We start from the raw sequence: 27443 nt of genomic DNA, 5'->3' as shown, positions 1-27443 counted from the left end.
CTGTCATCTTGAAAGCTACCAAAACTCTGTCCATGTCGGTGTAATAAGGAAAATTGCTCGAAATAATGAATTTATGTTGTAAAATATTTATTCATTTTGTTGATTGATTATTGATTGGCGTTAAGACTCTCAACAGTTCATTGATATTAGATCTATAAGTTTATAGCCCGAAAATGACGTGGGGATTTGTTACTTGTGGTCCTAATGAAGCTCTTGTCGTCTCTGGTAAGTTTACTGTCATTTTGTTGGGGGGAGTGGTTTGTTTATATTTCTTAATATTACTGGATTCAAGAAAAGTATGTTAAGCTTACAATATACTTTTTATTTAAACTCTTGGTTAAAGATTTCAAGAACTCACATTTCAAAATTGAATATCTTCAGCCATGCCATACATAGACTAACGTGTGTTTTATTTAATGCTTCAGCTCAGTTATGGAACTGCAACTGAGTGGCCCAGCAATATTTATAGATTAAGTTAGGCCTACTAAGTTAAGTTTAGGCTTACTTAGTCCACTATAAAAAATTAGAGAACCGTATCATATTTTTTTAAAGTTTGAATGAAGGATAGGTCTAGCCCTAATTCATATTGCGGGAACATAACTTATTATTAACTTAATCAAAATAGGCTAGCTGGTTAGCTGAGTAAAATATAGGCCTAACTTATTCGATTGTTTAGTAAGTTAATAAGTACGGTAAGTTAGATTGCTGGTTCAATCCTGAGACAACGTCTATAATATAATATTAATAAGTTAATTCAGTGTCTTATTAATCGTTCGAAGCTGGACCTTCATCATTTGGCTTTTGATAAATAATCCTTGCTAGTTAGGTACTAGCTAATCTTCGCCAGTAACTTAACAAAGCTGTCATCTAATTTATCATACACTCATCGCTCATCTTTGCCTTAAAATATGCACCCTTTTGTGTCATTTCTGTAAAAAAAAACTCTCTCTAGGCTATTATCTAACTTATTTCTCTCTTCATCTAATGTAGGCCTATATAGCCTATCCACTGGCCAAATCAAAGCAAACCAAAAAGTGTTTGGTAGAAAAAGAGCAAACTACTCACTCAGGTGAGGCCATACTACTCACTGACAGAGTAGGCCTACTTTGAGGAGGAATGAAAAGGGCCAATATTTTTTACGACCACGGCACAGGGACGCTTCCAGTGGGGAAAAACAAAAACAAATCCATGCAATATGCCTAAAGCCTCATTTGCAGGAATGTTAAAAATTGTAAAAGTTGTAGCTAGGTACATTTTTAACAAATATAGGTAATATTAAAATGTTACAACCCTCCCCCCCCCTTCCCAAACCAAAAGGATGCTGAAGCACCTTACAAATTAAACCTAACATTTTTTCTAGGATGCTGCTACAACAAGCCTTTGCTGGTGCCAGGAGGACGAGCCTTTGTATGGCCTACCATACAATGTGTTCAAAGGTAAGGAATTATTTATTCTAGCCTTCTAGTATTAGGCAAAAAGAAAGCTGACATTAATTTTTTAATGAGTCAAAATCTTGCTTTGATGTACCTAAACTTACACATTGTTAATAAGAAATAAGAACAGAGTAAAGAAAATTAAAGTTCAGCTGAGTTGAACCTCCATTTTACTATCTGAAATTTAAACAGAAGGGAACTTTGTGTACTAGAAGTGCCAACTGGTGTGCCGATTCGGTAATCTTAAAACCCGTTGGTTGCATTTAGGGGTTTTAAGTGTATCTACTTTGAAAATGGCCTTAATCCTATAGCAGTCTTAAAATTTTTGGTTTGGTGAGCGGTGTTAACACTTCGGCCCAGTAAAATTTCGGCCAAACTCAAATTTGTTAGCCTGCCATAAATACCTCATAAGGGTGTTGTCAGGCACCTTCAATGGCCTTTTAGTAAAAAAAAACTTTTAAACCATCATCCCCACTTTCTAAGTTTTCAATTAATAAATTGGTGATATGCACCTGCTATTACAACAACTCTTCATGATGCACTGATGTAGATTTATAGTGTAGAGGGCAAAAGACGGTGCTCACAGTGAAAAGGGGTTGGCTGATGCTGCGTGAACTGCTTGGAATGGAAACGGCGCGCCAACATTGTTGGGAGCTGTGCTCAAATCAACTTGAGCTTAGCTCCCAACATTGTTGGGACAAAATGTTTAAAGGAAACGGGGCATAAGATTGATTATTGAGCATGCCCCAGGTACTTTATAAAAGTATACCAATTTGTTTACAAAATTGCACTAAATTTTTATTCCTCGGTTGAACGTAGCAGCTTTTTTCCAGACAAAAACTTAGTTTGATTGTTTCCAGAATTTCCCTCAACACCATGACGCTACAGGTGGACTCCCCGACAGTGTACACAAGTCAAGGCGTTCCGATCTCAGTCACTGGCATAGCACAGGTAAATACAACCAATGAAGTGTTGATTTCTACTTTCTACTCTACAGAATAGAAAGGATTTGGGTGGAAATACGCATTTTGGGTCCCCCTGAGCCAAAAGTGGTTTTCCAAGTGATGTCTGTGTGTGTGTTTGGATGTGTGCAGAGCTACACATGTGGTACAATTTTGGTGACATTTTATATGTGGTAGGCCTACTAATCTATTGTCAGGGTGTTTTTTTTTTCCACAAAAAGGCTTGAAAGTTTTTGAATTAAATTTATTATGTTGTGGTGCTTTTAACTCTTACAAAATGGTATAACACTTTGAGGGTTTAAAAATTAAATATGAGGGCAAATGACTTAAGTACTGTATGAAATTTACAAAACAATAGGCCTACTACTGTAATATTTTACATGTTGGAGTTTTATTTATGATTTTACCTTCTAAAATATAAGTGTTATTTTTTCTCAATATAATAGTTATGTGAAATTGTTTTATTTATCATATCATCACATTTTCAAGGTGAAGATTCAGGGACAAAATGAAGAGATGCTGATGGCAGCTTGTGAACAGTTTCTGGGAAAGTCAGATCAGGAAATTCAGCACATTGCGTTGGCAACACTGGAGGGGCATCAGCGGGCAATAATGGGCAGTATGACTGTTGAGGTTGGTAGCACTGCTATCATAGCAGTATCTTTTACCTGACATATTGATATAGATTATAGACGTAACTGTGTTTTGAAATATTCGTAGAGGCAGTTCCCCTGTAGTTTTTAAAATTCTAGAAGAAAATATACCTATTCTCTATTATGTGTAATGCTTGATATATTCAGTTCCATTTAGATAGGAGGATGGACTGGCAGTACAGTACAGATTCTGTTTAGGTGATTATTCTATTTACCATTGAGTTGATTAATGCTATCTAGAACAAATTATTGACATAGATAACAAGACTCGTGGTTCGATCTGTTTCCCTTGGAAAAAATGTAACAAAATAATAATAATAATGTCTTTATTGCTGTCAGACAATTTTACACTGTATAGCTAAATGCCAATTTTATGAGTCTTTGGCTCAGTCGGTAGCGCTATGGACTTTGGGTCCAAGGCAGCGATGTCATGGGTTTGTATTCTGGTACTCGCCACTACTTTTCATCAGTACACTTCACCCTTGTACGGCTCACTCCTTGCTTTGCTGGATACGTTCCACTCACAGGCCCTTAGGCTATGTGGACGGGCAAGAGTTGAAAGAGGCCACCATGCTCAAAAAAATAAGCACTTAAGCTTGGCAACATTTCTTATTGATAAATCTAAAAATGACAAAGTTATTTTTTCAAAATTATTTTTTTACAATATATTACAAGTTGGTTAGATTTTTTCTTTTACAGGAGATCTATAGAGACCGTAAGAAGTTCAGCAAGCAGGTGTTTGAGGTTGCGTCGTCCGATCTGGTCAACATGGGTATCACTGTGGTGTCGTACACGCTCAAAGACATCAGAGATGAAGAGGTGAGTGCTGTTCTAGTAGCCTATCTGATTCTGTATTTTTCAATATATTTGTTGTCGTTAGATTACTAAAAATTAAAACTTTGTAAAAATCCATGGTCAAATTAATAAGAACAGTGGCTACTATTGCCATTGCCTACGGTACTAATTTTGTTAGTAATCAAATACAAAAATTACTGCCCTCCTTTTGAAAACCCTACCCAAAACCTTACGGAATGTTAAAAATTGTGTTTGTGAGTATCCTGTTTAGTAAAAAAAAAATAATTTGTGTCCACCCAATTCAAAACCCCTCCCAAAATCAATTTAACTTCTTTAGCGTGCAATTGGTGATGGTATTTTAATGTTGAAACCCTAAAGAATAAATTTTGTTTAAGAAGTATCCAAAATTCTTAAGAAGCTGCTAAGATGTTCATCAAGGCTAAATTATAATGTTGACTTAAGAAACAGCTGATTAGTCAGTAACATTGCTACAAACAAATTTTACCCAAATCACACTGTCCTTCATTAATATGTCGGAGCATGTATAGTTGCACCCTAATCTCTGATTGTAGTTCAGCGATTAAACCTAGTGATATCTGTACAAAACTGCATGCTGAAATAATTATTTCTGTATTTTAAATAATTGTACAATTTCATTATTATCACAATTTGAGTTTTTTATTGTATTATAAATTGTATGTCTTGATAACACGATATATTTACACTTACACTGTATTCACATACTTAAAAGAAGCGTGATGGTCTAGAGGTATATCACAAGGTCCCTGAGGTCTCGGGTTCAAATCCTGCCAATCACCAAAGGATTTTATCAATGTAATAATGCCGTCCAAGCTAAGCCTGAAGTAATGTGTAGAGTTTATCTGGACTAAAGCCTGCACCTAAAGATATGAAGGATGGACATAAAAAATAAGAAAATACATAAAGCTACATATAACTATGTACCTAAGAGTCACCTGTTGCTTTAGAAGATTATTTCAGTTATAAGATCAACAGACTTGCACAACGGAAGTGAAGCATCCATACATAACAGCACCAGACATGTATGGCCATTTTGATTTTCACCCTGTTATTTGTTGTAATTACACTGAAATCTTATTTGAAATTGAGTGCTCACTTTTAGAACAGCGAAATTAAGTAAGACATCGTATCCGTTGGCAGACAGACTCAATCTCATGTACTCAAACCTCAATTTGTGGTCCAATAGTAGTGCTCTGTTACTGCTCTTGTGATCGCCGTCTACAACAGGGGTAAGACCTCAAGTTACCTGTGTCTTACACATACCCGGAGAACATGTAGTTATGTGGCTGCTAAAGCCTCTTATGTAGTCTAGTTTAAATTTAGACTGTAAAACAAACAATACATATTGTACCGCTTTTAGTAAAGAGCGCTCTCCTGCACATAAGATTTACTGGCTTGAGGTATTTAGTCTCTTAGGTTTTCAAAATAGGTGGACCCACAAAATCAAGTGTGCCCCTAAACACCTTGGACAGTCAAAAATCATTTTTGATTGGCAGAATTTGAACCCACGACCTCAAGGACAGAAGTCCCACACTTTAACAACTAGGCGCCTACTTTGCAGCTCCATAAGACTATGTCTTGCATAAACTTTAACTAGTTTCAGTCTGTTTCGTGTTGAAACAATACTTTTACAAATTTAAACACTTTATTTGGTAACTTTTGGAACCTGGAGTTTCTGAGGCAAAGTTGTTATGTAACCGCAGTTGGTGAAGCATGAATACTCAAATAAATATTTGCATGCAAAGTGTTAAGAAATTCAACTTTAAGTTCGGCTTTTACGGTTTTAACCATTTATGCATTAATATAGATGATAGCTTAGATTGCATCTTACAATTCACAAGTATCCCGCGCATATTTCTTTTTGGTTTGTTCCTCCACACAAACTTAATAGTTTAATGCACAATTTTCTTTTAGACTCAGTAGGCAAGTATAATGTAGAAAACGTCCATGCCCTTTTTACCATTTTATTTTCATCTCACATGATTTGTATTAAAAAAATCATAAGTCTAATGGTTTTGTTGGTTGATTTTGTTTTATGTTTTCTCGCTGCGGGCAGGGAGCGAAGGTATGTTTTCAATTCTGGGACATTGTGGCTGTGGTTTAGGTTTATACTTGCCTGCTCGTTTTTTTCACATAGTTTTGTTTTTTGGTGATTGGTTTTTCTTATTAACCATCTTTTATTTCTGTCTAAGATTGCACAAAGTCATTAAAGCTATGCAAACTTGGATATTATGTCATATTATACTAGAAAATGGAGCTTATGCCAGTCAAAGTCATATATTTCCTTTAATGAACATTATTTATTTGTTCTTAATAATGTTCATTTCCAACTTAATCACTTAGACTTAAGAACTAATTTCACCTTTAGGTTATGTATAAAAACACCCTTTTTTGCTTTGCTACTAACAGTTTTAAGCTAAACCACTAATTAAACATAGGCACTTACAGATTTTATCCGTCAGCTTTTATTTAGGTTCATTGTACTTTGAGATTAATGCAACTAACTAGAACAATATTGATACAAATGTCTGCTTGTCAGTTAATTCTACAGTAGACTCCCTCTAGTTCGGCTTCGGTTGGATCGGCCGCCGGATGGTCCGGCCTGGTCTCAGGGGGACAAGTCACATCGTCACGGGTGAATTGCCTTTGACAGGATTTAACTTGAATGTTTAGTTTCCGGCCATAGAAGTAAACAGTTCATGTCAGTTTAGTTGACGGGTGCTTCTATGGGTGAATTGTTGCATATTACCTATGTAAAACTATGTTACATAACCTCAAAAATACCGAGAACATTTTATAAATAGTTTTTCTTCGGTCTAATAAGTTGAAATGCAGTGTATAATTAAATATTTCGGACCATTTTTTTATGCGGTAGGTTCCCCCATTATTATTTTTCAAACACCACAGTTTATTTGACAAAAAAAATTAAAGCAAAACAAAGAAATAGCCATCGTTAGCTTCAAGGTCAAGCTATCCGCTTGCACTGACAATCATCTGTTCTTTACACAACTGATGTCTGCTGTGCACTTGTTTGCTATCTCACAAAACAGTTTGTGATTGGGTGATTAGTAACCATGGCAACTTGTTGAATGTGTGGATGAAGAGAAACCAAAGAAAGAATAGAAGAACAAAGAAGAAAGAATAAGCAGTGTTTTACGTCATCTATTGTTATCTTTATCTTATTTGACTACTGTCGTTATTATCTTTAAGACTAGTTGTCTAATGTTTTCATCGACTTTCTTATGTTCTGAAACAACATGTAGTAGTAGCCTATGCAGACTACGGTAGCAGTAGCTTGCAGTACTAGACTTTCTATTTTTCTGTTCTTTACGTGATCTATTGCTGTACGTTCAGTGTTGTGTAATTTTTGTTTTGCTTGAGTAAGCGTGATTTTAACGTTACAGTTTTTATTACTGAACCAAGGTTATTGACTTAACATATCACGATTGCGCAATACTATTATTTGTATTTTGATTATGTAAAATGCACTACAACCGGTTAGTCCGGCCGTTTTGTAGTTCGGCCAGTGGTCCGGTCCCGAGTTGGTCGAACTAGAGGGAGTCTACTGTATTATGAAAGAGCAAATTACATTTGTAAAATGGACCATAAAGAAAAAGAGAGATTCACAGTTGAATAGTTCCACCGAACAACGTTTCAAGTGACAAAAAGTGAAAAGTTTCAGAAAAAATAAAAACGTTTTAGCCGCGTAATGCCAGTTTCCTGCGCATTCAGTGCTGCCAACCTATCTATTTTTAAAAACAAAATATCCCACGCAGTAGAGTGTCTCATTCGCATTGTTGTTATTAAAAAATCTCAATTTCACAAATTATGTTGTTTCATTCAACAGTCAACATTGAAGCTGTCAAACAACCGAACATGAAACCCACCTATAGATCAGCTTTAGTCTGTACAAAATGAATGTTTACTTGCAGTATCCAAGGTCAACAGTCAAACCAAATAAATAGCGTTGGTTCTGTGAATCATATTTAATTTGGTCTGAATCAGCTAGGCAAGATAAAATACAACACCCAATCTTACTGGGATATATCTTACTGTGTGTGTGTTCAATTGTACATAGCTGACAAGTTCTTAAATATCCATCTCTTGGTTTGATCATAGATAAAACATACCCTTAATAGATTTGTCATCCTTATGGAACACTGACGCCAATTTTATTGTTAGTTCTGTACGTCGCACTATAGAGGTCGTGTTTTGTTTACAAATTGTTTCTTGTTATTTCAGTCATTTAAAACCTCATTTAACCAAATAAAACGATCTTATTATAAACAATAACTGGTCTCCTTGTTATAACTAAACCGTAAAGCACAAATCATGAAATAGTCCTAAAGTAATGGAAACAAAATTCCATCTACACTAGCTAACAGTGTCGACGTACATGAACTAGACACGAAAAACTTGCTTAAAAATTTACAATGGGATGAGAAGTCTAATGGTTTGATAGACTGCCAAGCAAAAATGTGCTGTTTGTTTTGGATGGAATAATGAGCTAACTTATTTTTCTTTCTCTTTAAATTATTATAGACCCCTTGGGAAATCCTCTGTCCACTTCTTAAATTTTATATTACGGCCAAACTTTTACAACCATCATGTGAAAGAAAGCTATGGCTACATTACAGAGTAAATCATCTGTGTTTCTATTTATTTGATCTTTCAGTTTTGCATACTTTCGTAACCGATGGGGGATGTGGTTTACAGTTTTCCCTTTTAGTTTGCCATGATTAATAAGTTCCTGTAAAAATAGTATGTTTCATCACTAGGACTCTTTTTGACCCGAGGTCAAGTTTTACGATCGAGGCAAAGCTGAGATCGGAAAATGAGCGATGGTTAAAAAGACACTTTTTGCCTGTGTGGTGAACTATTTTTCGACATATTGTATCATTATTATAAAATACTAAGCTAGAAAACAAAATAATTGTTATATAAAGATAACCTCTCAAAACGATTTCCAACTTGTTTTCAATTCTGCTAATGCAAATAAGCAGCTGTTTAGTAAGTGATTCAATCATTTCCTCTATTACGATTGTACACTATACTAGATTATGTGATCGATATGTCGAGCTATCGGCAACAATAGGCTAAAACCTTCCCTAATGAATCAATTGAAAAATAATTTTGATCAATACGATTGTCGCAATCAACATTTTCTAACTGTTTACAACAGGTGATTTTTACTCCCTAGACTCTAAAAATGATTTTTACTCCCTAGAGAGTAAAAATGCTACTTTAGCCCCGCTACACATGCATTACAAACAGCTGTTTTTGCTGCAGTATGAAAAAAAATTATTTTTGTATACTAGCTCACTCTGACAGTTGCTGAATTAAACTAAATTAGTTTTACTTTTAAATCGGCTACAAATTTAACACGATAATTGAACACGTCTCCACACTAGTTTATCTTTATATAAAACTGTCCTGTTTAATAATGTTCAGACATTTCATTTAACCATGGTTTTGCAATGCTAAGATGTTATAATGTCTTTGTAACGTTACATTAGAGCTTAGAGCACTTTGTGTATAGATCATCACTTCATGTTGTGTCCTCAGACCATTGTGTGATAACCCACTAAAGTACATTAAAATACTAGTTTGGTGATTCATTCGGTGCACAGCTGTCATCTTTTGACCTATGTTAAACATATTCTAATGATTTTAGAGGGGGGGGGGGGATATTTATACTTGATGACATACATACCTCATTTTCAATTGAATTACCGGTAGTTTACATGCAGATTTACTAAATATATAGGTTATATTATAAAAGGCAATTGGCTAGTAAGGAATTTTTTGAAAAGGAATCAAGTTCAGCTGGTTTACCTGAGAAAATTCAGAGTCCAGGGGCTTAGTAGATACACAATAAAAGACACACAGCATAACTTTGATATTTTTTCCTGATGTAGGACTTTGTCAAAAAGTAGGTTGAAAAGAAAATCTGATAATAAAATTGAAGAAAATTTTCTCTTCAACCTACTGACTCTGAAGGAGTCCTAAATCAGGAGGAAATACCAGGGTTGTGTTTTGTGTTCTTTTTGTTGTGTAGCCTATACAGAGTGTTCAAAAAATGTGGGGACATGATTTAAGTAGTGATTCCTTGGGTCAAAATAAAGAGGAAATCATAGAAAATCTAAAAGATTGAATAAGAAATAGCTGAAATATTACAATTTTAGTTGTAAACAGGGGCAAACCTGACTAGCTTCTGCTTTATTCTAAACAACTAAAAATCTTAATATTTCAGCCATTTCTTGTTTGATCTTTTTAAACTTGGTTTCGTCTGATAGGGAATCAAAGATGCTAAATAAAAGTGTTCTTGACATTTTTTCATAAAATCAGTAATTTTTGAGTAATTTAAGTTTAAAAAAATTAAAATGGCCGCCATTTTAAAATTTTAAGTTGAATCAAGGTGATTTATTTTTCTAACATGGGTTTCTTATACATTACGGTAACATACTAAGTTTCATAAAGATCGGTTGAAAAAATGTTAAGGTAAAAATGTTTAGACCTAGGTAAAAAGTACAAAATGGCGCATATCTTGTTAACAAAGCGATTTTTGGAAAAAATGTTATACTTGATTTTCTCTTTATTTTGAACAAAAGAATCACTATGTAAATTATGCCCCCACCTTTTTTGAACATTCTGTATATTAGCCCCTGGACTCTAATTTTCTCTAGTAAGTTAAAATTCCTTAAAATTCATCAAGGTACATTTTTAAATTTTCAGTTTTTTGCCGTACCAGTTGAACAGTTCATATTTTAATTTGTTATTGTAATTTTGAAAGAGTTTGTTATTTGTAAATTTTAAACAAATATAATAAGGCTTTGAAAAGTCATTTACAGTTATTCTGTATTCAAAATCCATATGTGGACATGTGATTCATGGTTTATCAGCATAATTTGTACCTTATTTTGTTACTAAAACTGTATACAATAATTATTCATTAGGTTATTTTTAATATAAATTTTGTTATTCCTGTAAACCCACTTTTTTGGGAAGTCTGTGGTGTTTACTTTTGACAGAAATTCAGTTTGTGCGCCACCGAGGTGCACGTCAGAATGAATGTGTTAAGTGTATGGATAGAAGTAAAAAGCAAAAAGACACAAATGATATGACTGGCAAAAAAGAGTCATGTTAAGATACAGTTGATTTAAAAAATTTATTTTCCTTTACTTTAGTTTTATACAAAGCTTCAAATGTAGGTATTTAATGGTTTATTTCACTTTAATGGAGGTTAATGAATTTATTAAACATTTTTGTAGGTAGTCAACATTTTTGCATAATTACTTTATACAGAGTATTTTAATGGACAGTTTTAAGGGGTTACAAAGAAATCATATCGAGTGTAGAGTGAATTTAAAGAAGTTGTTTGAGTGTTGTGTGTTTTCCAGGGATATCTGAAGAGTCTGGGGATGGCGCGTACTGCTGAGGTCAAACGAGACGCAAGGATCGGGGAGGCGGAGGCTCGAAAGGATGCTCAGATCAAGGAAGCCATGGCAGAGGAGGAGAGGATGGCTGCCAGGTAAACATTGCTTCTATCAAGGTTATGTTTACCTATTGTCATACCTAAGTTGCACCACCTTAAAACTTACAAAAGCAAATGTAACTTCCTTATTCATTATTTCTTTGTCTTAAATTATTATCTTCTCCTCACAAAGATTGGAAGACAATCTGGAATTAGTTGCAGCATTATGACACAAAACATAACCTCAAAACTCCCACTTGATTACTAATGTTTTCCCAAAACAAGTTAGGCAAATAATGAAACTAAAAAATATACATGATAACTATTGCAGATGTACGGAAAAAAATTATTGACCCGATAAGTGTTTTTTTTTTTTTTTTTTTTTAAGCTATGCTTTAACCCACGATCATTTTTTACTTACTTCTTTTACATTACTTCAGGCTAGGCCTAGGGCTTGCATTATCACTTAGATAAAATTTATTTGTTATTGGTGGGATTTGAACTCGAGACCTGAGGGACCGAAGTCCCACGCTCTACCACTAGATCAGCTCGCTCCCCATTGACCAGACTAATGCTGTGATCCCTAAACAGTAATGTTGAACTAGCAATATCTCAATGGAACAGTTTCCTCAAGGAATGCCAGAGTGCATTAAAGGCGGGACAGAAATGTTCTCTCTGAGTATGCCTGTGGGTTAAGCTTGGTTTTTCAGTCGTTATACCTCTGTTTTTGTCAGTCTCTTCAGTGAGCTGATACAGAACAATTATTGATGGATTCCAATTGCATTTGTGTTAAACCTAGCATTTCACATAAGGTAAAGGACGCAGCCTTGAAGTAAAGTATACCTTGTAGCTTTATCCTTAAAGCTCTCCTCTCCCCCCACCAAATAACTATACCCCTCTGGTCACATTTTGGTGAAAAACTATACTTTATTGTGTTTTGCAGATTCTTGAACGATACTGAAATAGCAAAGGCACAGCGAGATTTTGAGATCAAGAAAGCAGCGTATGACGTAGAAGTACAAACAAAGGTAAAACTGTTCTTTGAATTTATTTGTTTTGTAAATAAAAAACCATTGGAGGATATTGTGATGAGTACAATCATTCGTCAAAAAGTGTACAACCTAATGAAGGGATTCATTCAACCTATTAGCATTAGCCTATTTGTCTTTTTCACTAAAAAGTTATACAGAATGCCCCAAAAGTGCTGGAACGATTTAATATTTTTTGAAATATAAAAAAAAATAGCTACAAAACTTTGCACTAAGTTACTGGACATAAAAATCTATTTTATCACATATTCAGTGATCCGCTACTTTCTCAGGGGGACGACCCACTAGGAGGCAGAAGAAAATCTTAAAAGTCAAAAAAAAGTAGTTAAAAGTAGGTTTAAGTTAAAAGTTATTGGTTTATATGCATATCAAGTTATAAGGTCTTTATTGTTATAATACATTGCCACAAATTTGAACACAAACGGACTACTGAGTGAAATATATGGCAGTCGTTCAAAGATTTCTTGAATCTGCCATAATTTTGAATCTTTGGACCACTGCCATTTTTACTCGGTCGTTATTTTGAGCTAAAATTTGCGGCATTGTATTCTACTAACAATGCCTTTTAATTTGATAGGCATTTTTTCATTCACAAAATTCACCTGAGGAGGTAGCGTTTAACATAAAATTGCAAATTCAATGCATCTTTGAATACCTGTCATTTTGGACTTGGTTATCCATTTGAGTTCGGGTTTGATATATTGTATTCTACTAATAAAGACCTTTTATTTGATATGCATATGAACCTATGCTAACTTTTAAGATTTTCTTTTGACTCCTAGTGGGCCGTCCTCCTGAGGAAGTAGCGGATCACTGAATATGTGATAAAATAGATTTTTATGCCCAGTAACTTTGTGCAAAGTTTAGAAGGTCTATTTTAAATATTTCAAAAATATTAAACCGGTCCGTGAATTTTGGCACAGTCTGTATGGTATAATGTTGATAACAATTCTCTTATCAGAATCATCAAATAAGACTTATTTCAAGCTTAACTTCTTATCGAGGTTTGCAAAAACATAGTGATGATTTTATATTCATAATACGTCAACTTCGCCACTGATGTATAAGGAAGGGTAATATAAAATTGAGGGTATTTCAATATGACATTTGATATCAGGAGCCATTTGTTATCAAGGGTCTTGTTGTTGAATAGACTGTAATTGATTAATAAATCGTCAGTAATAGATGATTGTTGCTGCTTAAGAATATAACTTTTGAAAGCCTAGTAGTTTTCTAGGTTATAGACTTTTAACCCAAATTATTTTATATCCTAATTTAAAATTGACAGTTAAGAGGGTTCTACCTGGTCAATTCAAGATGGCCGCTAAACATGCTAATGGTCCTGAACATACCTCTACACTACAAGCTCTCAACATTCTAAATCTATTCGTTTCTAATGATTGTTTGCTTGTTGTGCTCTTAGCATATCAGAGCTTGCAGTGGGTGGAGCAAAAATAATTTTTAACCAAGGTTTAGAAGTTAAAATCGCATGTGAATACTAATTTCTGTATTTCTGAAATTATTTTACAAATACTTAAAGAAACAATTACAAAGTTTCAGTAATTGGTTTGGACTTTTTTGAATATTTTACAGTTTATTTCAACTCGATAGACAAACACTTTAATAATGCTAGGAGGTTCTTTTTTTGTAGGAACATGTTTACGTGGTAAACAGCCGGCGGGTGGAACCCTTTTAAATTCCTTTTCTGATTTCGATTTGTTTCAATAAAAATATGTAAAATAAAAATTAAGTTAGTAGATTATTACATAACAATTCTGATGTGTATTTTATTGAAGGTATGAAACTCAAGCTGCATGAATCCAATAAGTCTTCATGGATATTATTGGACAATATGTGGGTATTCCACAGTCACATAGATCTGTTATCGTCAAACGACATCAAAGAGTTTGCACGGTTGTTGCCTTAAAACCTGATGAAAAAACCAATGGTTTCCATTTATTTATCAACCAATTTGTTTCCCTGTTTAATTCCTTTTAAGTCGGGGACCAAACAAGTCTTTTTAACAAATTATAAAATGTCAATATTGTTTCCACAATAATTCTGGATTGATATTTACATTGCAGAAAGCTGAGGCAGAAATGGCGTACGAACTGCAAGCAGCAAAAACAAAACAGAGAATCAAGGAAGAACAGATGCAGATCAAGGTTAGTCGTTTGTTTGAATACCTTTGTAAAAATTGCTTTTTCCCAAAGACTTGACACTTTATTTTACAAAAATACACCATTAGCCTACACCATCCTCAGAATGCTATGTAGGGAGTGCTTAAGCTGGGTTTTCCTAGGCGTGGAAGCGAGTCTGAACTCTTGGTTTCGGTAATTTGATGAAACTGTATTCCTAGAAGCGGAGCAGACCGCCACTGGACGAGTGGAATATCCCTTCTCCGCACTCCGGCGTAGGTCCTAAAAAACCCATAAATACATTTTTCTCTTCCAGGGTTTACAGGTAAGCTTGCTACTATGGTTTGTATTCTAGTTTCAATGTTTACTATTAACATTGCGCAGGTGGTAGAGAGGACACAGGAGATTGCTGTGCAGGACCAGGAGATACAGAGGAAGGAGAAGGAGCTGGAGGCGATGGTCCGTCGACCTGCGGAAGCAGAAAAGTTCAGGTAAGACAAACGGGATTACGCGCCTCTTGTTTGCCTTATACTCTAGATCTGAATACAATGATAATATTTGTTGAACAGGGTAGTTCAGTAGTGTTTGGATGATAAGCGAGACTGTAATGTATTATTCTGCATCAGCAGTAATCACTGCTTTGGTTGTATAAGTTATTTCCTAACCCGAAAAGAAACTTTACTCTAGACCAGAGGGTCTATGATGATGGGTAGTTGAGTTTGCGATATACTTTTTAGAATTTAAAAAATTGAAAGTGTCTTTCAAGAACTAAATAGTTTGTGTGGGAAAATAAAACTCTTCAGAACTTTCTACAACTTAGTTATATTTTACACTTTAAAAAAACAGGACAACAAAACGAACCTTCTCTAAACATTAATTCAACTCAACACACATTGGTCACCATGACAACCGAAATATCCAAAATCGTAAACATAAAGGACACTAGTCAGCTGATGCTAGTTCACAGCTACACAGCTACGCCCTCGAGGTGCCGACACAACTTACACTTTCATTTTTACTTTCAACTACTTTTCGCACATCTGCTATGTGATGAGGCCTGCCATTTACTTCAACACTTCTGGGTAAAAACTGTCCAGTAACCACTCCTTCCTTCCATCTCGAAGTACAGGATGGGTTTGGCGGCTTGACATACACACGTTCACCTACTGTAAAATGTGACCCTTCATACACTTCACCTTTTACAGGTTCACCTTTACATCGCCATTGGTACGAAAAAATCTGGGAACTCGGCGATGAATCGCCACCTAATCCTTCTTTAGGTGTCAAATTGTACCAATAGACCATTTCTTGGATACTCCCTTTAGTTCTTGCGGCCATACGCTTGATTGTTCTGTGGTTTCGCTCAACTATCCCGTTTCCACTTGGCCGGTTGACACACCTAAACACGACTTTAATACCCCATTTATCACAGAGCTGAGTAATCTCTTCGCATCGAAATGTTTGCACTATTGTCCATCAAAATCTCATGTGGTGGCCCTCGATCAGTAAACAATTCCAACAACACTTTAGAAATCTGATCTTTCGTCTCTTTTGGGATCCGGCGCCAAATGCAGAACCTACTTGGACCACAGTCCACAATGGTCATGAACTTGCTTTGACCATAGTGTGTTACGTCAATGGCAAGCCTATACCAATTGTTCTGGCAATCCAAATACCCAGGCTCCCATTTGATGCTGGATGGATCAATTGACAGACACTCTTTACAACTTTTCACAACTTCTTCAACAACTTTTGTGGTAAAGTTAATGTCTGGGTGACACCGTCTGGCGGTGAATAAAGTACGGTTAACACCAAAATGATGCAAGTCATGAACCTGTTTCACCAATGTCTTTTGGTCCACACTCTCATTCTCACACACAAGTGCAATGCTAGTCTCTTCGTTTCTTGCTAACCATTTTTTTGGCACTCTTGTAAGAAGATCTGCTTTGTTGAACTGTGACTTAATAAGTTCTATTTGTACATTGAGACCGCATTCCAAAATAATGTCTTTAAATAGGCTTAATCGTCTTCTAACCAAAACTTCACTTAACCCATGTGTTTTGATAGGACGGTCCCCCGTCAGTATAGATGACACCCAAGCATGAACTGTCGCTGAATCCGTGATTAATACGATCTTCTTTAACCCCCAACGCAGGGCCAAATTTACTCCTTTTAGGATAGCTTCCAATTCTGCTAAATTGATATGTGCTGAATCATGCTGCTTCCTCAGCCACGAAGCATCTTCGACTATCTCACCTTCAATTTCTAGACAAACTCCGATCGCTAGACTGCTTGCGTCACACCACACTTTTCCTTCTTCTCCAGGGGACACAGCCCATTTGCCAGTGGCTGGGTCTCTTTCATCGATTCGATCCATAATATTTGTTAACATAGTTTGCGCACGTTCACTGATCAAATCATCCCACTTCAGATCCGACAAATGTCTCTTAACGAAACTACATGCAGGTCGAAGCCAGCTTGCTACTGGATAGTGTCCAATCAATTGCCCACACAACGAGAAAACATCTTTCTTTGTTTTAACTTGGTCCAAAGGTTTTAATTTGTTATCTCTGTACCACATTAGCTTACATCCTGCTCTTCTCAGCCTTAGTCCTAATACTCTGCCTCCATCAAGCGTTTCTGCCGGCTTTGCTGTCAAACCATATGTTTCCAACAATCTAATCACAACATCACTACTGACGATTTCTTCATTAACGACGATGTCATCGACATATGAATCTGTGGCACTCCTAACTATCGGATCCATCGATAAAACCTTTTTAACAATACTGCTCATAATCTTTGGGGCAACGTTTAACCCAAACCCAAGTCGAGTTAAACAATAGTTTTCACCCTTAAATTTGACAACTTGAAATTTCCACAAATGTGGAGCAATATGAATTTGCAAGTACGCTTTACGAAGATCAACTGTACTCACATGTTCACCCAATCGTCTCCACAATCTTAACTTTTCACTACAAACCTCACTTCCAGCTGTATGGCTTGAAACGAATTGGTTAAGTTCTCTATAGTCCATTACAGGCCGCACTTTATCCTTATTTTGCTGTATGACAGCCATCAAAGGAATCACACCTTCAAACTCTCCATGATAGGGCTGCAGCCAACCACTTTTTATCCATTCTTCAACTTCAGTTTCAAAGGCTTCGGTAGCATTCTCAGGAATTCTGTACATTTTTACTTGATTTTCCAACATAGGCAGTCTGTTCACATCCTTCCAATTCCATTCCACTGTCCATTTTCCATCTAAAAATTCTGCCTTAAAATCACAGTCTTCAATAATGATTTTCTCTGCAGATTTCTTATCAATATTAATTTCTTGCTTGGATTCGATCTCCCTGATGATTTTCTGGTCACCGTCACCCTTTTGCTCAGATTCAGCCACTGCTCCAGTACACAAACCCTTTTTAAATTCTACGCCACCATCCCCCTGAATCGTAACTCCACCCATTGCAGAAATCGCATCCATTCCTAATAGCACCTGATAGTTTGGCAATAATCGAGCAACTAAACAGTTTAATGATAGGTTAATCCCACTAACGGACACCTCTGTCTCACACATTAAGTTACAGTCTACTACGTCCCCGTTCATCATTACCACTCGTTGACTTGTGGGCCTTATTAGTTTCTTAGACCTGACAAGACTCGGTGAGATAATAGTTCTTGAACACCCCGTATCTAATAATGCACAACACTTAGTTCCAGCAACAGTTACCATCAACGTCGGCAGTTGTGGTTGCGCAGTCAAACAAGGATAGCCACCCGCGCAACAAAGGGTGGCCCCTTTTACTCGTTTTTTTGAGCCTGTGAACACTTTGGAGCATAATGTCCTGCCTCTCCACAACGGAAACAAATTACATTCGAGGTGCTACTCGGCTTTCTTTGTGGGCATGATCTTGCTAGATGTCCTTCCGAGTTACAGATAAAACATTTTTTACTATACTGTCTTTTATTTACGGACACTTCCATCTGAGCGGCGGCTCCAACATTGGATTCACTTCCATTCACTAAACTTCTTGCCCTTTCTAACACTTTTGACAGCTCCATGTCTTGCAAACAACATGCCGCCTTTAACTGATTTTGAACTTCTCTGGGTAGTCCGTGAACAAAAGAACTCTTTATCCACTCGTCAGAAACTGAAGAATCTATTAATTTAGCCAACCTTTTCAAATCAGATGCGTAGACATCAACAGATTCTCCTGGAAGCAAACGTCTGGATATGAACTCCTCATACGCTTGGAAACAGTTAGCAGAGAAAGCCTGCTGCAAAGCTTGGGTCAGGGCGGAGTAATCACTCTTAACTGCGTCGGTAAGCCCATCGTAGACGGCAAATGCTCCTCCAGACAAAAACAAGGGAAGCACTGATTGTAGTTCTTTAACCTTCTGAAGTTTACATACAAGCTCCAACTTTTTCAGCCATTCCGAGAAGTCTCCTTCGCCATCATACAACTTTACCAAATCCGAAAATCTTGTACCGTTTCCAGACATGCCGAAATAGCTTGTGGGAAAATAAAACTCTTCAGAACTTTCTACAACTTAGTTATATTTTACACTTTAAAAAAAAACAGGACAACAAAACGAACCTTCTCTAAACATTAATTCAACTCAACACACATTGGTCACCATGACAACCGAAATATCCAAAATCGTAAACATAAAGGACACTAGTCAGCTGATGCTAGTTCACAGCTACAGTTTGTTTAAAGGAAAACTTGGCTTTAGATTTATTGATTATTGTTAACGAGAAAGGAAGAATACACAACTAACTCACCTGAATAAAGAGCCCCAGGGGGTTAACAGAACACATAACTACACATTAAACTGGTATGTGTTCTATTAAAACCCTCTGGGACTCTTTATTCAAGTGAGTTAGTTAGTTGTGTATCCTTCCTTTCTCCTAAACAATAATTCAAGAACTAATTAGTTATTTTTAGTCTTGTGTCCATTACTCTAGGTGGTACAATAATACTTAAACTAACTTTGACACTTAAAAAAACAATCTCCATTATTTATAGCCATGTAGGCCATTTCATGCATTAATATTGCAACTTTGTGCCATACCGCTTCTGTCCACAATCATTGAATATGAAGCTACGATAGTTCTAGTGACTTAAGTCTTGCATAGGAACCTTTTCTGATCCTGCCATTTATTGTAATTGTAAAGTAGATTTTGTTGTTTTTATAATAATATAAACTTTTCTATGCACTATTTCTGTCTTATAATTTGGTCTCAATATTGTGAACAGGTAATAGAAGTTCTACTTATACTGTTTTAATATCTAGAGTAAAAAATGGTAGATTCAAAATTTAACCGTCCTCTATTGTCCTCAGGCTGGAGAAGATGGCTGAGGCCAACAGACTCAGGGTGGTGATGGAGGCAGAGGCCGAAGCCGAGTCTCTGAGACTACGAGGAGAGGCCGAGGCATTTGCAGTGCAGGCCAAGGCCAAGGCAGAGGCCGAGCAGATGTCCAAGAAGGCCGAGGCATTCAAGGAGTACAGAGAGGCTGCTATGGTGGAAATGCTGCTGGAGACACTGCCTAAGGTGAGATCTATAAATTTATAATATTCAAAGATTATTTTCACCTGACATTTGATTGGTTCATTTGAGTTATAATGTCAATTTTTGGTGAGGATAAGTATATTGGTAAGTATATCAAGTTTGTAAGTCTCATTTCAGTCACTATCTTGTATAGACATGTACAAAGTGTTCACCTCCCCTTTATTCATACTCATATTATTTTATTTCAGGAATTTTTGTTTTTTATTTTGACTACCCTTCCTTCTCTGTGTATTTTTTTTATGTTTAAGCTTTGGCAGGGTTTGTTGACTATGTTTGATGTACTTTTTCACCTGATAAGATCCAGATCCAGAAACTTTGTAAACACTTTTTTACCAATTTTTGTTTTTTTCCGCAGATGGCAGCAGAAGTGGCTGCGCCGCTGTCCCAAGCCAAGAAGATCACGATGGTGTCGGCCGGCAACGGTGAGGTTGGCGCTGCCAAGCTCACCGGAGAAGTTCTACAGATCGTCACCAAAGTGCCGGAGATGGTCAAAAACATGACCGGGGTCGACATTATGAAGGTTCACTTAGCCAACTTTAAGTAGGGTCATCTTCACTTCATTCATCAACTGCACGGATCGTCTGCATACCATCTCATAGCCGTAGAGTAGTTCAGTTTTCACTGTTGCAAATATAAAATGATTTTAAATTAGTTAGGTACCCGTATCTTTGTTCTATCCCCAATGTAAGCGGTTTTTTAATTGAGAAGAGTTTTTTAAACTATTACTGCTTGGTTTTACAATTTTTTCCTTTTTTGAATAAGTAATTTGATTTTAAATGGGCTTGCTTTCTTTAACATTCATATTGAAGCAAAAATATTTAAAAAGCTATCATAATTTGCTATTATTCATGCTTAACTTAATTTCTGATAACCATTCAAAATAAATTCCTTAATTTTGTTTATGATCAGGCATTCATTTTATAAGTATTTTATATTTGTAACAAGTGGCATAGTCATATACTAGATACTTTATTATGTTTGATGTCAAAGTACAATTTAGCTAGTAAACATACTTTAGGTCGCCTTATCAAAATAGGATATTAAGTTGTGTCTGTATGTTGTTTTCTTTTAAGTTTTCTTCTTCCTTTTACCTTTTAGCAGTTCAATATATTCAGTTTTTATAAGTTTTTTATAGTTGATTGGCTATTTTTTTTTTTTTTAATCTTTACATTTTGTATTTTAATGGCAAATCCTGATCAAAAAAGATAATTTTAACTAAATGCGATTGGAACTAAGTTATATTTTTACAACAACAACTTTATATAACTTTAGAACTAGAATATTGCAAGAACTTTTGTTCTCTTTACATTATTAGTTAAACATAGTTGTTTTAAATTATTTTAAAATTTAAAAACAACTGTTTTAAGTTTGATGGATTTTCAAATCCTCAGAATTAATTCTGATCTTAACTTTGGTTTCTGACCTTGTTTTCCTTTTATTTTGAATTCCTATTTATACATATATTATTTGTGTGTTTGTGTTGTTATAGTTTAGATATTGTATAGATTGAACTTGTAGAAGCCCAGTATCAAAAATCATGTGCCAAAATAACTTGTATTTAGTTTAGTTTTTAGTTTGCTTTAGAATAAGTTAATCCCCATGACCTTTATTGATTATTTTGTCTACAACAGTCAATATATAGGCATTCATAGACATTTGATTTTAGGTTTTTAAAACTCCATGCAAACTATCGTGGATATATCTCATCATGTTTATTTCCTATAAATGTTTTATACACAATATCTTGTTTGTTTTACTATAAATCATTAATGAAATTGTAAAGAGTATTATTTGTAAATCTATTTGTGTAGTAAATAAGGTGACGAGGAACAGTACAAATAAATTTTCTACAAATATCTACAATAAAAAAAGATTTATTGAACAAAATTTCTTTTTTATCACCAAACCTTTAAAAAACTATGCTGATCTTTAGTAGTTGGGCAATGGTGTTAGTTAAACCTGAGGTATGTATCTTTTTTGTAGATAACAAATTTGTAAAAAATTCAGAAAAGTTTAATGACCCGTCTTTTTTATGCATTTAAATAACAAAAGTTGTTACAAAACAAAAGATGTTATCAGAGGTGATTATGAAATTGTTGTACCCGGTACTCTTTTATTTAAAATAATAATTACCAAGCTAGAATATTTATAATGTCTAGGTCAAAAAGATTGACAGGAATGTAGATTTGTTTAAACCACATGTATGTATTTTTGAGCATGAGCGTAAGAATTGTGTGCATAGAATACTGTTCAGGGGTAAAATAATCTTTTTACTTGTGAAATATTGTGAGGTTTAAATCTGTAAAAATCTGTGGACCTCATAGTTCAATTCTCGTTTCCCCGATCCTAATCCATATTAAAAAACCAACCCTTTAATTGTGTAGAATTTAGTTTGAAAAAGGTTTGGCTTTTTTGTGTCTTTTTTATTAGTAAAAAGACTAGTGTTGCATGTAAAAGGGTTTAAAATGGTCACTGAATGTCTGAGACATTTTAAAACAGTTCTCAATATTTCAGATTAGTTTATTTTTAGCATACTAATTATCCATAGAGGCCCAATAAAATAACTTTTTTTTAATAATTATTTTGCTTCATCGTTAGAACTGTGAAGTATTTTTTTTTCAGTTTTTTATGCAAACATTTAATAATTTACATTGCACTTCATTCATAAATCATCATCAAACATAACATGCTATCATATTTCATCTCCAAATATTTTAAACATAACCTTAATTTAAATATGTTGGGGAGGCGTAATCCCTATCTTTGTAATATAATTGTAATATAATATAATCTTTAATATAAGGAACATTTTCTCAAAAACTATTTAACATAGAGAGCTGACATTTTTACCTAACATCAGTCACACCTTAGTATATGTGCTGAGTTTGTCTTACAAAATCATATAGTTGGACAAAAATTTTTTTTAACAAATAATAAATTTTTAATTTTTTTATAGATTTTATATTTTATAATATTTATTTAAACAGTACATAGGGCGTTTAAAAAAAACTCAGTTAATGTGAACATGTGACCTAAAGACTGTGTAAAAATTTCAAGTTGATATGTAAAATATTTGTGGAGAAAGAAATGTTCCTTTTGTGGCAAAAATTAGGATTTTGGAAAACGTGTAAAAACCTTACTATATCAAATGCATTACTTACTTTTAATACATTCCGCTCATATAGGCAGGGGTTTCTTTATGATTTTTTTATTCAATGAAATGAATTGCAAACCTATATATATTGTATGTCAATGGACTCAGAAAGACTTATAATTCATAATATGCAATAAAAAAATACTGACAATTTTTTTTTTTTTTACTGTACGCCTCCCTTTTTTTATATAAGGTTTTATTATCTGTATTATTTGTCAGCCAATGAAAGCTAATACATTTGGAAGGACAGTTTTTTTATCTAAAAAAAAAAACTTCAAATAGCCTAGTAGAACTTTCACTGAAACAGAAAAAAATTAAATGCCATTTCAGCTGAGTTCTGCTGCCATTTTTTGTGAGTTGTATAGTTAATATTTTGTTACAGTTTTCTCTCTATAATCCGACACACGTGGCTATCGTATTTGTGTTCTGATTGGACTGAATATTGATCAATATCAATATAAAATGTCCGTTTCCTTGCAATATCCTGTGACAGGATAGTAGGAAGCTGCAAGCGTTCCTACATTTTATACTTTAAATACAGGTCACTTAACGATATTCAGACCTATAATCCATTGCTGTATGTAAATGTTGATAAACTAAATTAAATTATGTGTTTTTTTTATCAAAATCATAGAATTGTTATAGAATTATCATAAAAATTTTATAGAAATCAGAAATCTTTAGTTGTGCCTATAACTAATAAGTTACCCACTAGTATTCAAAGAGTATATAACAAGGAAGGCATTATCATTAACTTTTATGAGCTTATAGGTATTTATTTTTGTCAGTAAACAGATACAGTAAATGCTTAAACTGAATAATTTGAATCTTTAATAGTCAAAGTAAAAAGTTGACTCTGTCCTTGGAGGCTAGTGGCCATCTTTGATGATTTCAAACAGATGCTGAAGAGTTAATTATCATCCAAAAATAGCTTTTAAACACCAAAGTTATTATAATTTAAATATCTAGGATACTGTGGGATTAGAAATTTTCTTTAGGATTGAATTTTTTCCAAGGGAGTCCATGGAAGCCAACGGCCATCTTGGATTTGTCTGCCTTTAGAGCAATGTTAGTTTCAAACAGCCGCTGAAGAGTTAGTTATTTACCATATCAAAATATTATTTTCAAATACCAAATGGTTTGTAATTAGCCTCACACATAAGCGCCCACAAAGATTTAAGCTTCTAACCCCACAGTGCACTGTGAAATAACAAATTTTCTTTGTAGTTTTTTAGTTGTTTATTTTTACAAGTTAGAAGGTCTAGGCTCCAATAAAGACTCTATAACCTTGTAGTTTAGTTTTGTATTAATGTCAGTAATACACCTTGTTACATTATCGATCCCGTTAGTGTCGGATTGTTGAGAGTGAACTGTACTTTTCATTTAGTGTTTCTTAAATCATAATCAGCTGATACGTTTAAAACAATCTTGTAATCAGTTTTTACATTAATTATAATGAAATTGTAACTCACATCAAACATGGAGGTGGTACACAGTTGCGGTGTGTGTTGCAGTCGGTGCACGTCGTGTAGACGCGAGCGTAGACCCGAGGACGAGTGACTAGTGCTGCCCTCAACCAGCCGATCTCTCGACATCGCGAGTGATTACGACTCAAACTGAACTGCCAGCCCAGGTCTGTACTGTTGGTCTTCCTTGCCTTTAGAATGTGTGAATTTAAAATTCCTGCCAAAACGAGTACGAGTTGTTAATTTTTTTAATGTAGCCTCAAAACTGTGACCTTACGATTAAATTGGAAACGATACAGAGTGTTTTGCCAGATTTTGTGTTTTCAAGGGGTATAGTACAGGCATACATCCATTGGAGTTTTAAAAGGGTTTTTACCTACGACTGTTTTTTAAAGTAGCCGTTTCAGTAAAGTTCTTAGAATTGAAAAGTATCTCATATCAGCATTGTTTACTTTCATAACAGCATAGTTTTACCCATAACAACACGGGTAACGGACCAATAAGGTTCAAGGATTGAGAGAGAAGAAGTTAAATTGTAACGATTGAAACTTCAACTAATCAGCTGTTCAGGCCAATTTAATTGTTGAGTGGTGCAATTAGTGTTTGGTACAATGTTTCGTTGCATCACTGTCAGTAGCAATGAGAGGATATAAAGTCAAACATAACCTCTCTTAGAAGTTATGAGTAGTGATTTTTAGTAATTAAAACACTGTCGTAGGTAAAGTAGTTTACGCAACTCGCGTAAATAGGTTCATACCTTAAATTTTCTACTTGTGTCGTTAGCACTATCTTTACGCAATTGTTGCGTATACTACTATAAATCCAATGTTACTAAATAGGTATTTTAACCTTTAACCTAGCATCAAAGGGATGCAGAGGGTAAAAATGATGCTACTATATTTACCCCAAATCAACACTGACAAGGCCTATAGCAGTCAAGATGGATTCTGAAAGTATGGATGTACCGTTTTTGTACTGTACCACAGGCTTAACATATAGTGGATATTGGTATACATTTTAAAACCTTTCTCATAAATAAAATGAAAATATTTCTCACAAAATCTGACTTTTTTTCTTCATTAGTCAAATCAGGGAAAATATTGAGGCCTTCTGGAATTTAAGAGTAAATACATGGTAAATAATTTAAAAAAATGTTGGGATTAAATCAAATCATAAAATAGTAATTCAGCATTGTTTTTGGAAAGTTACTGTCACTAGTGCAGTTCATCTACTTTGGAGACATATAGTCTGTATGATCAAATCTATCTCCTCACCAGAGGTTTACCTGGGGAATGGTCAATGGTTTAAAGACTGACGGTAAGGAGACAGGTTCTATCATACAGACTATAGACATCCTTACTGTGTTTGTGTCACAAAAAGGATGTAGTTGATAAAAGGATTAGAACAAACTGAAATACCTCTTGCAGGTTTTACTATAAAGCTAGGTACAACCTAAATATAGCAGTGGGATGCCTACTTCATGATAAGTGTTTCTGTAATCAAAAAATTACTGAAGACTAGGTTTTAAGGTTATCCACCAAATTTATTCACAGTTAAAGTATAAATTTCTGAGCATGACACCTAGCACCGAAGTACCTTAATCCTTGATTAGATTATTTTATAACAAATTTCCTATAAATTACTTGTGAAGACCAACAATACAGATACTCTCCTTCCCAATCCTCTATTACTTTGATGATCCTCACTTCAGTTATGAGCACTGAATTCTATTTTCGTATCTAGAGTCCATAGGAATAGGATCCAGGACACGAGTATTTTTATATCTAGATTGTTAATTACTGCTAGCCTATTGTCATTGTTTAATTCAACAACTAGATCAATGAGTAGTAAAACTGAGGTCAAATTTGTAATTCCGAATTAAGAAACCTAATTGTAAAAAAAGGGAGGACGTTTTAGTACTGTTGTGTAGCCAATGGCACTAAATGTTGTGTCTACAAATTGAGATGGCAGTTTCTCCATCTTTGTTTATATCGGTGTGTTGCACAATATAACCATCACATGGCCGAAACATCAACACCATATAAAACGTCCTGTCTTTTCTTTTTCTGTGACTCGTACACTTTCCCCACTCAAACCAAATGCATATTGAACTGTATTAGTTATCGCTACTAAATGATCAAAATGTTTAAATGTTTTTCCAATTTTGTGTCAAATTCCCTTGCTTGTGTTTTGGGACCATTACCTGTTATATGTTCAGTGTTTAATTCCTTGTAATTGTTTGTAGCACCCTACAAGTGTGTTGATGTAATGAAATTTGTGTTATCCCCACTTTTGTGTAAGAGACCTGTAATAGTAAATGAAATATGTAACTGCGCTTTGAAAATTAATTAGTACTAGGAAAAAATTGGGTTTGCTACTAAATTTTTACAATACCTGGACTTAGCAGGTTAAACATTGTTATAAGTTCTTATTTTCTAAACTAAAATCTAATATATCGTCATTAATGAGTTAGATAAGAACTTAGTTTAATGATGGAACCAGGTATTCCATCCCCACGTTAAAGTTGTCGTCAGTTTTAATATCAAAATAGACCTGGTTAAAATGGGTTACGGACAGATTGTGATGTAAATTACTAATTTCTGTGACAATATGCAGACTTTTTAACTATGTCATTCTGACAACTTATTGTCAAGTATAACATATTTTATGTCAGACGGATTTTAGTAACGAGGTAGAAAATA

The 27443-nt window shown here is 34.7% G+C and overlaps 1 protein-coding gene across 2 annotated transcripts; it reads left to right on the top strand.

Annotated features, from left to right (window-relative positions):
* LOC128995134 (flotillin-1) lies at positions 1 to 25809 on the top strand. Of its 2 annotated transcripts, XM_054420045.1 has the most exons (12): positions 1 to 225; positions 1361 to 1436; positions 2294 to 2384; positions 2885 to 3028; positions 3748 to 3867; positions 11283 to 11413; positions 12300 to 12384; positions 14490 to 14570; positions 14928 to 15034; positions 19893 to 20103; positions 20477 to 20641; positions 24790 to 25809. In XM_054420045.1, exons 1-12 carry the CDS (start codon positions 174 to 176, stop codon positions 24805 to 24807), a joined length of 1281 nt encoding a protein of 426 aa, XP_054276020.1. In that variant the 5' UTR covers positions 1 to 173; the 3' UTR covers positions 24808 to 25809. The 2 variants fall into 2 exon arrangements, with proteins under 2 accessions (XP_054276020.1, XP_054276019.1); XM_054420044.1 differs by lacking the exon at positions 24790 to 25809 and having other exon boundaries at positions 20477 to 21951.
* The last annotated feature ends 1634 nt before the right edge of the window (positions 25810 to 27443 follow it).

Source organism: Macrosteles quadrilineatus, unplaced genomic scaffold (assembly GCF_028750875.1).
Source record: "Macrosteles quadrilineatus isolate MER2022 unplaced genomic scaffold, UCM_ALF_1.0 Scaffold_5__1_contigs__length_97177068, whole genome shotgun sequence".
Taxonomy (NCBI): Eukaryota; Metazoa; Arthropoda; class Insecta; order Hemiptera; family Cicadellidae; genus Macrosteles; species Macrosteles quadrilineatus.
This window is presented reverse-complemented; position numbering and strand designations above follow the sequence as displayed.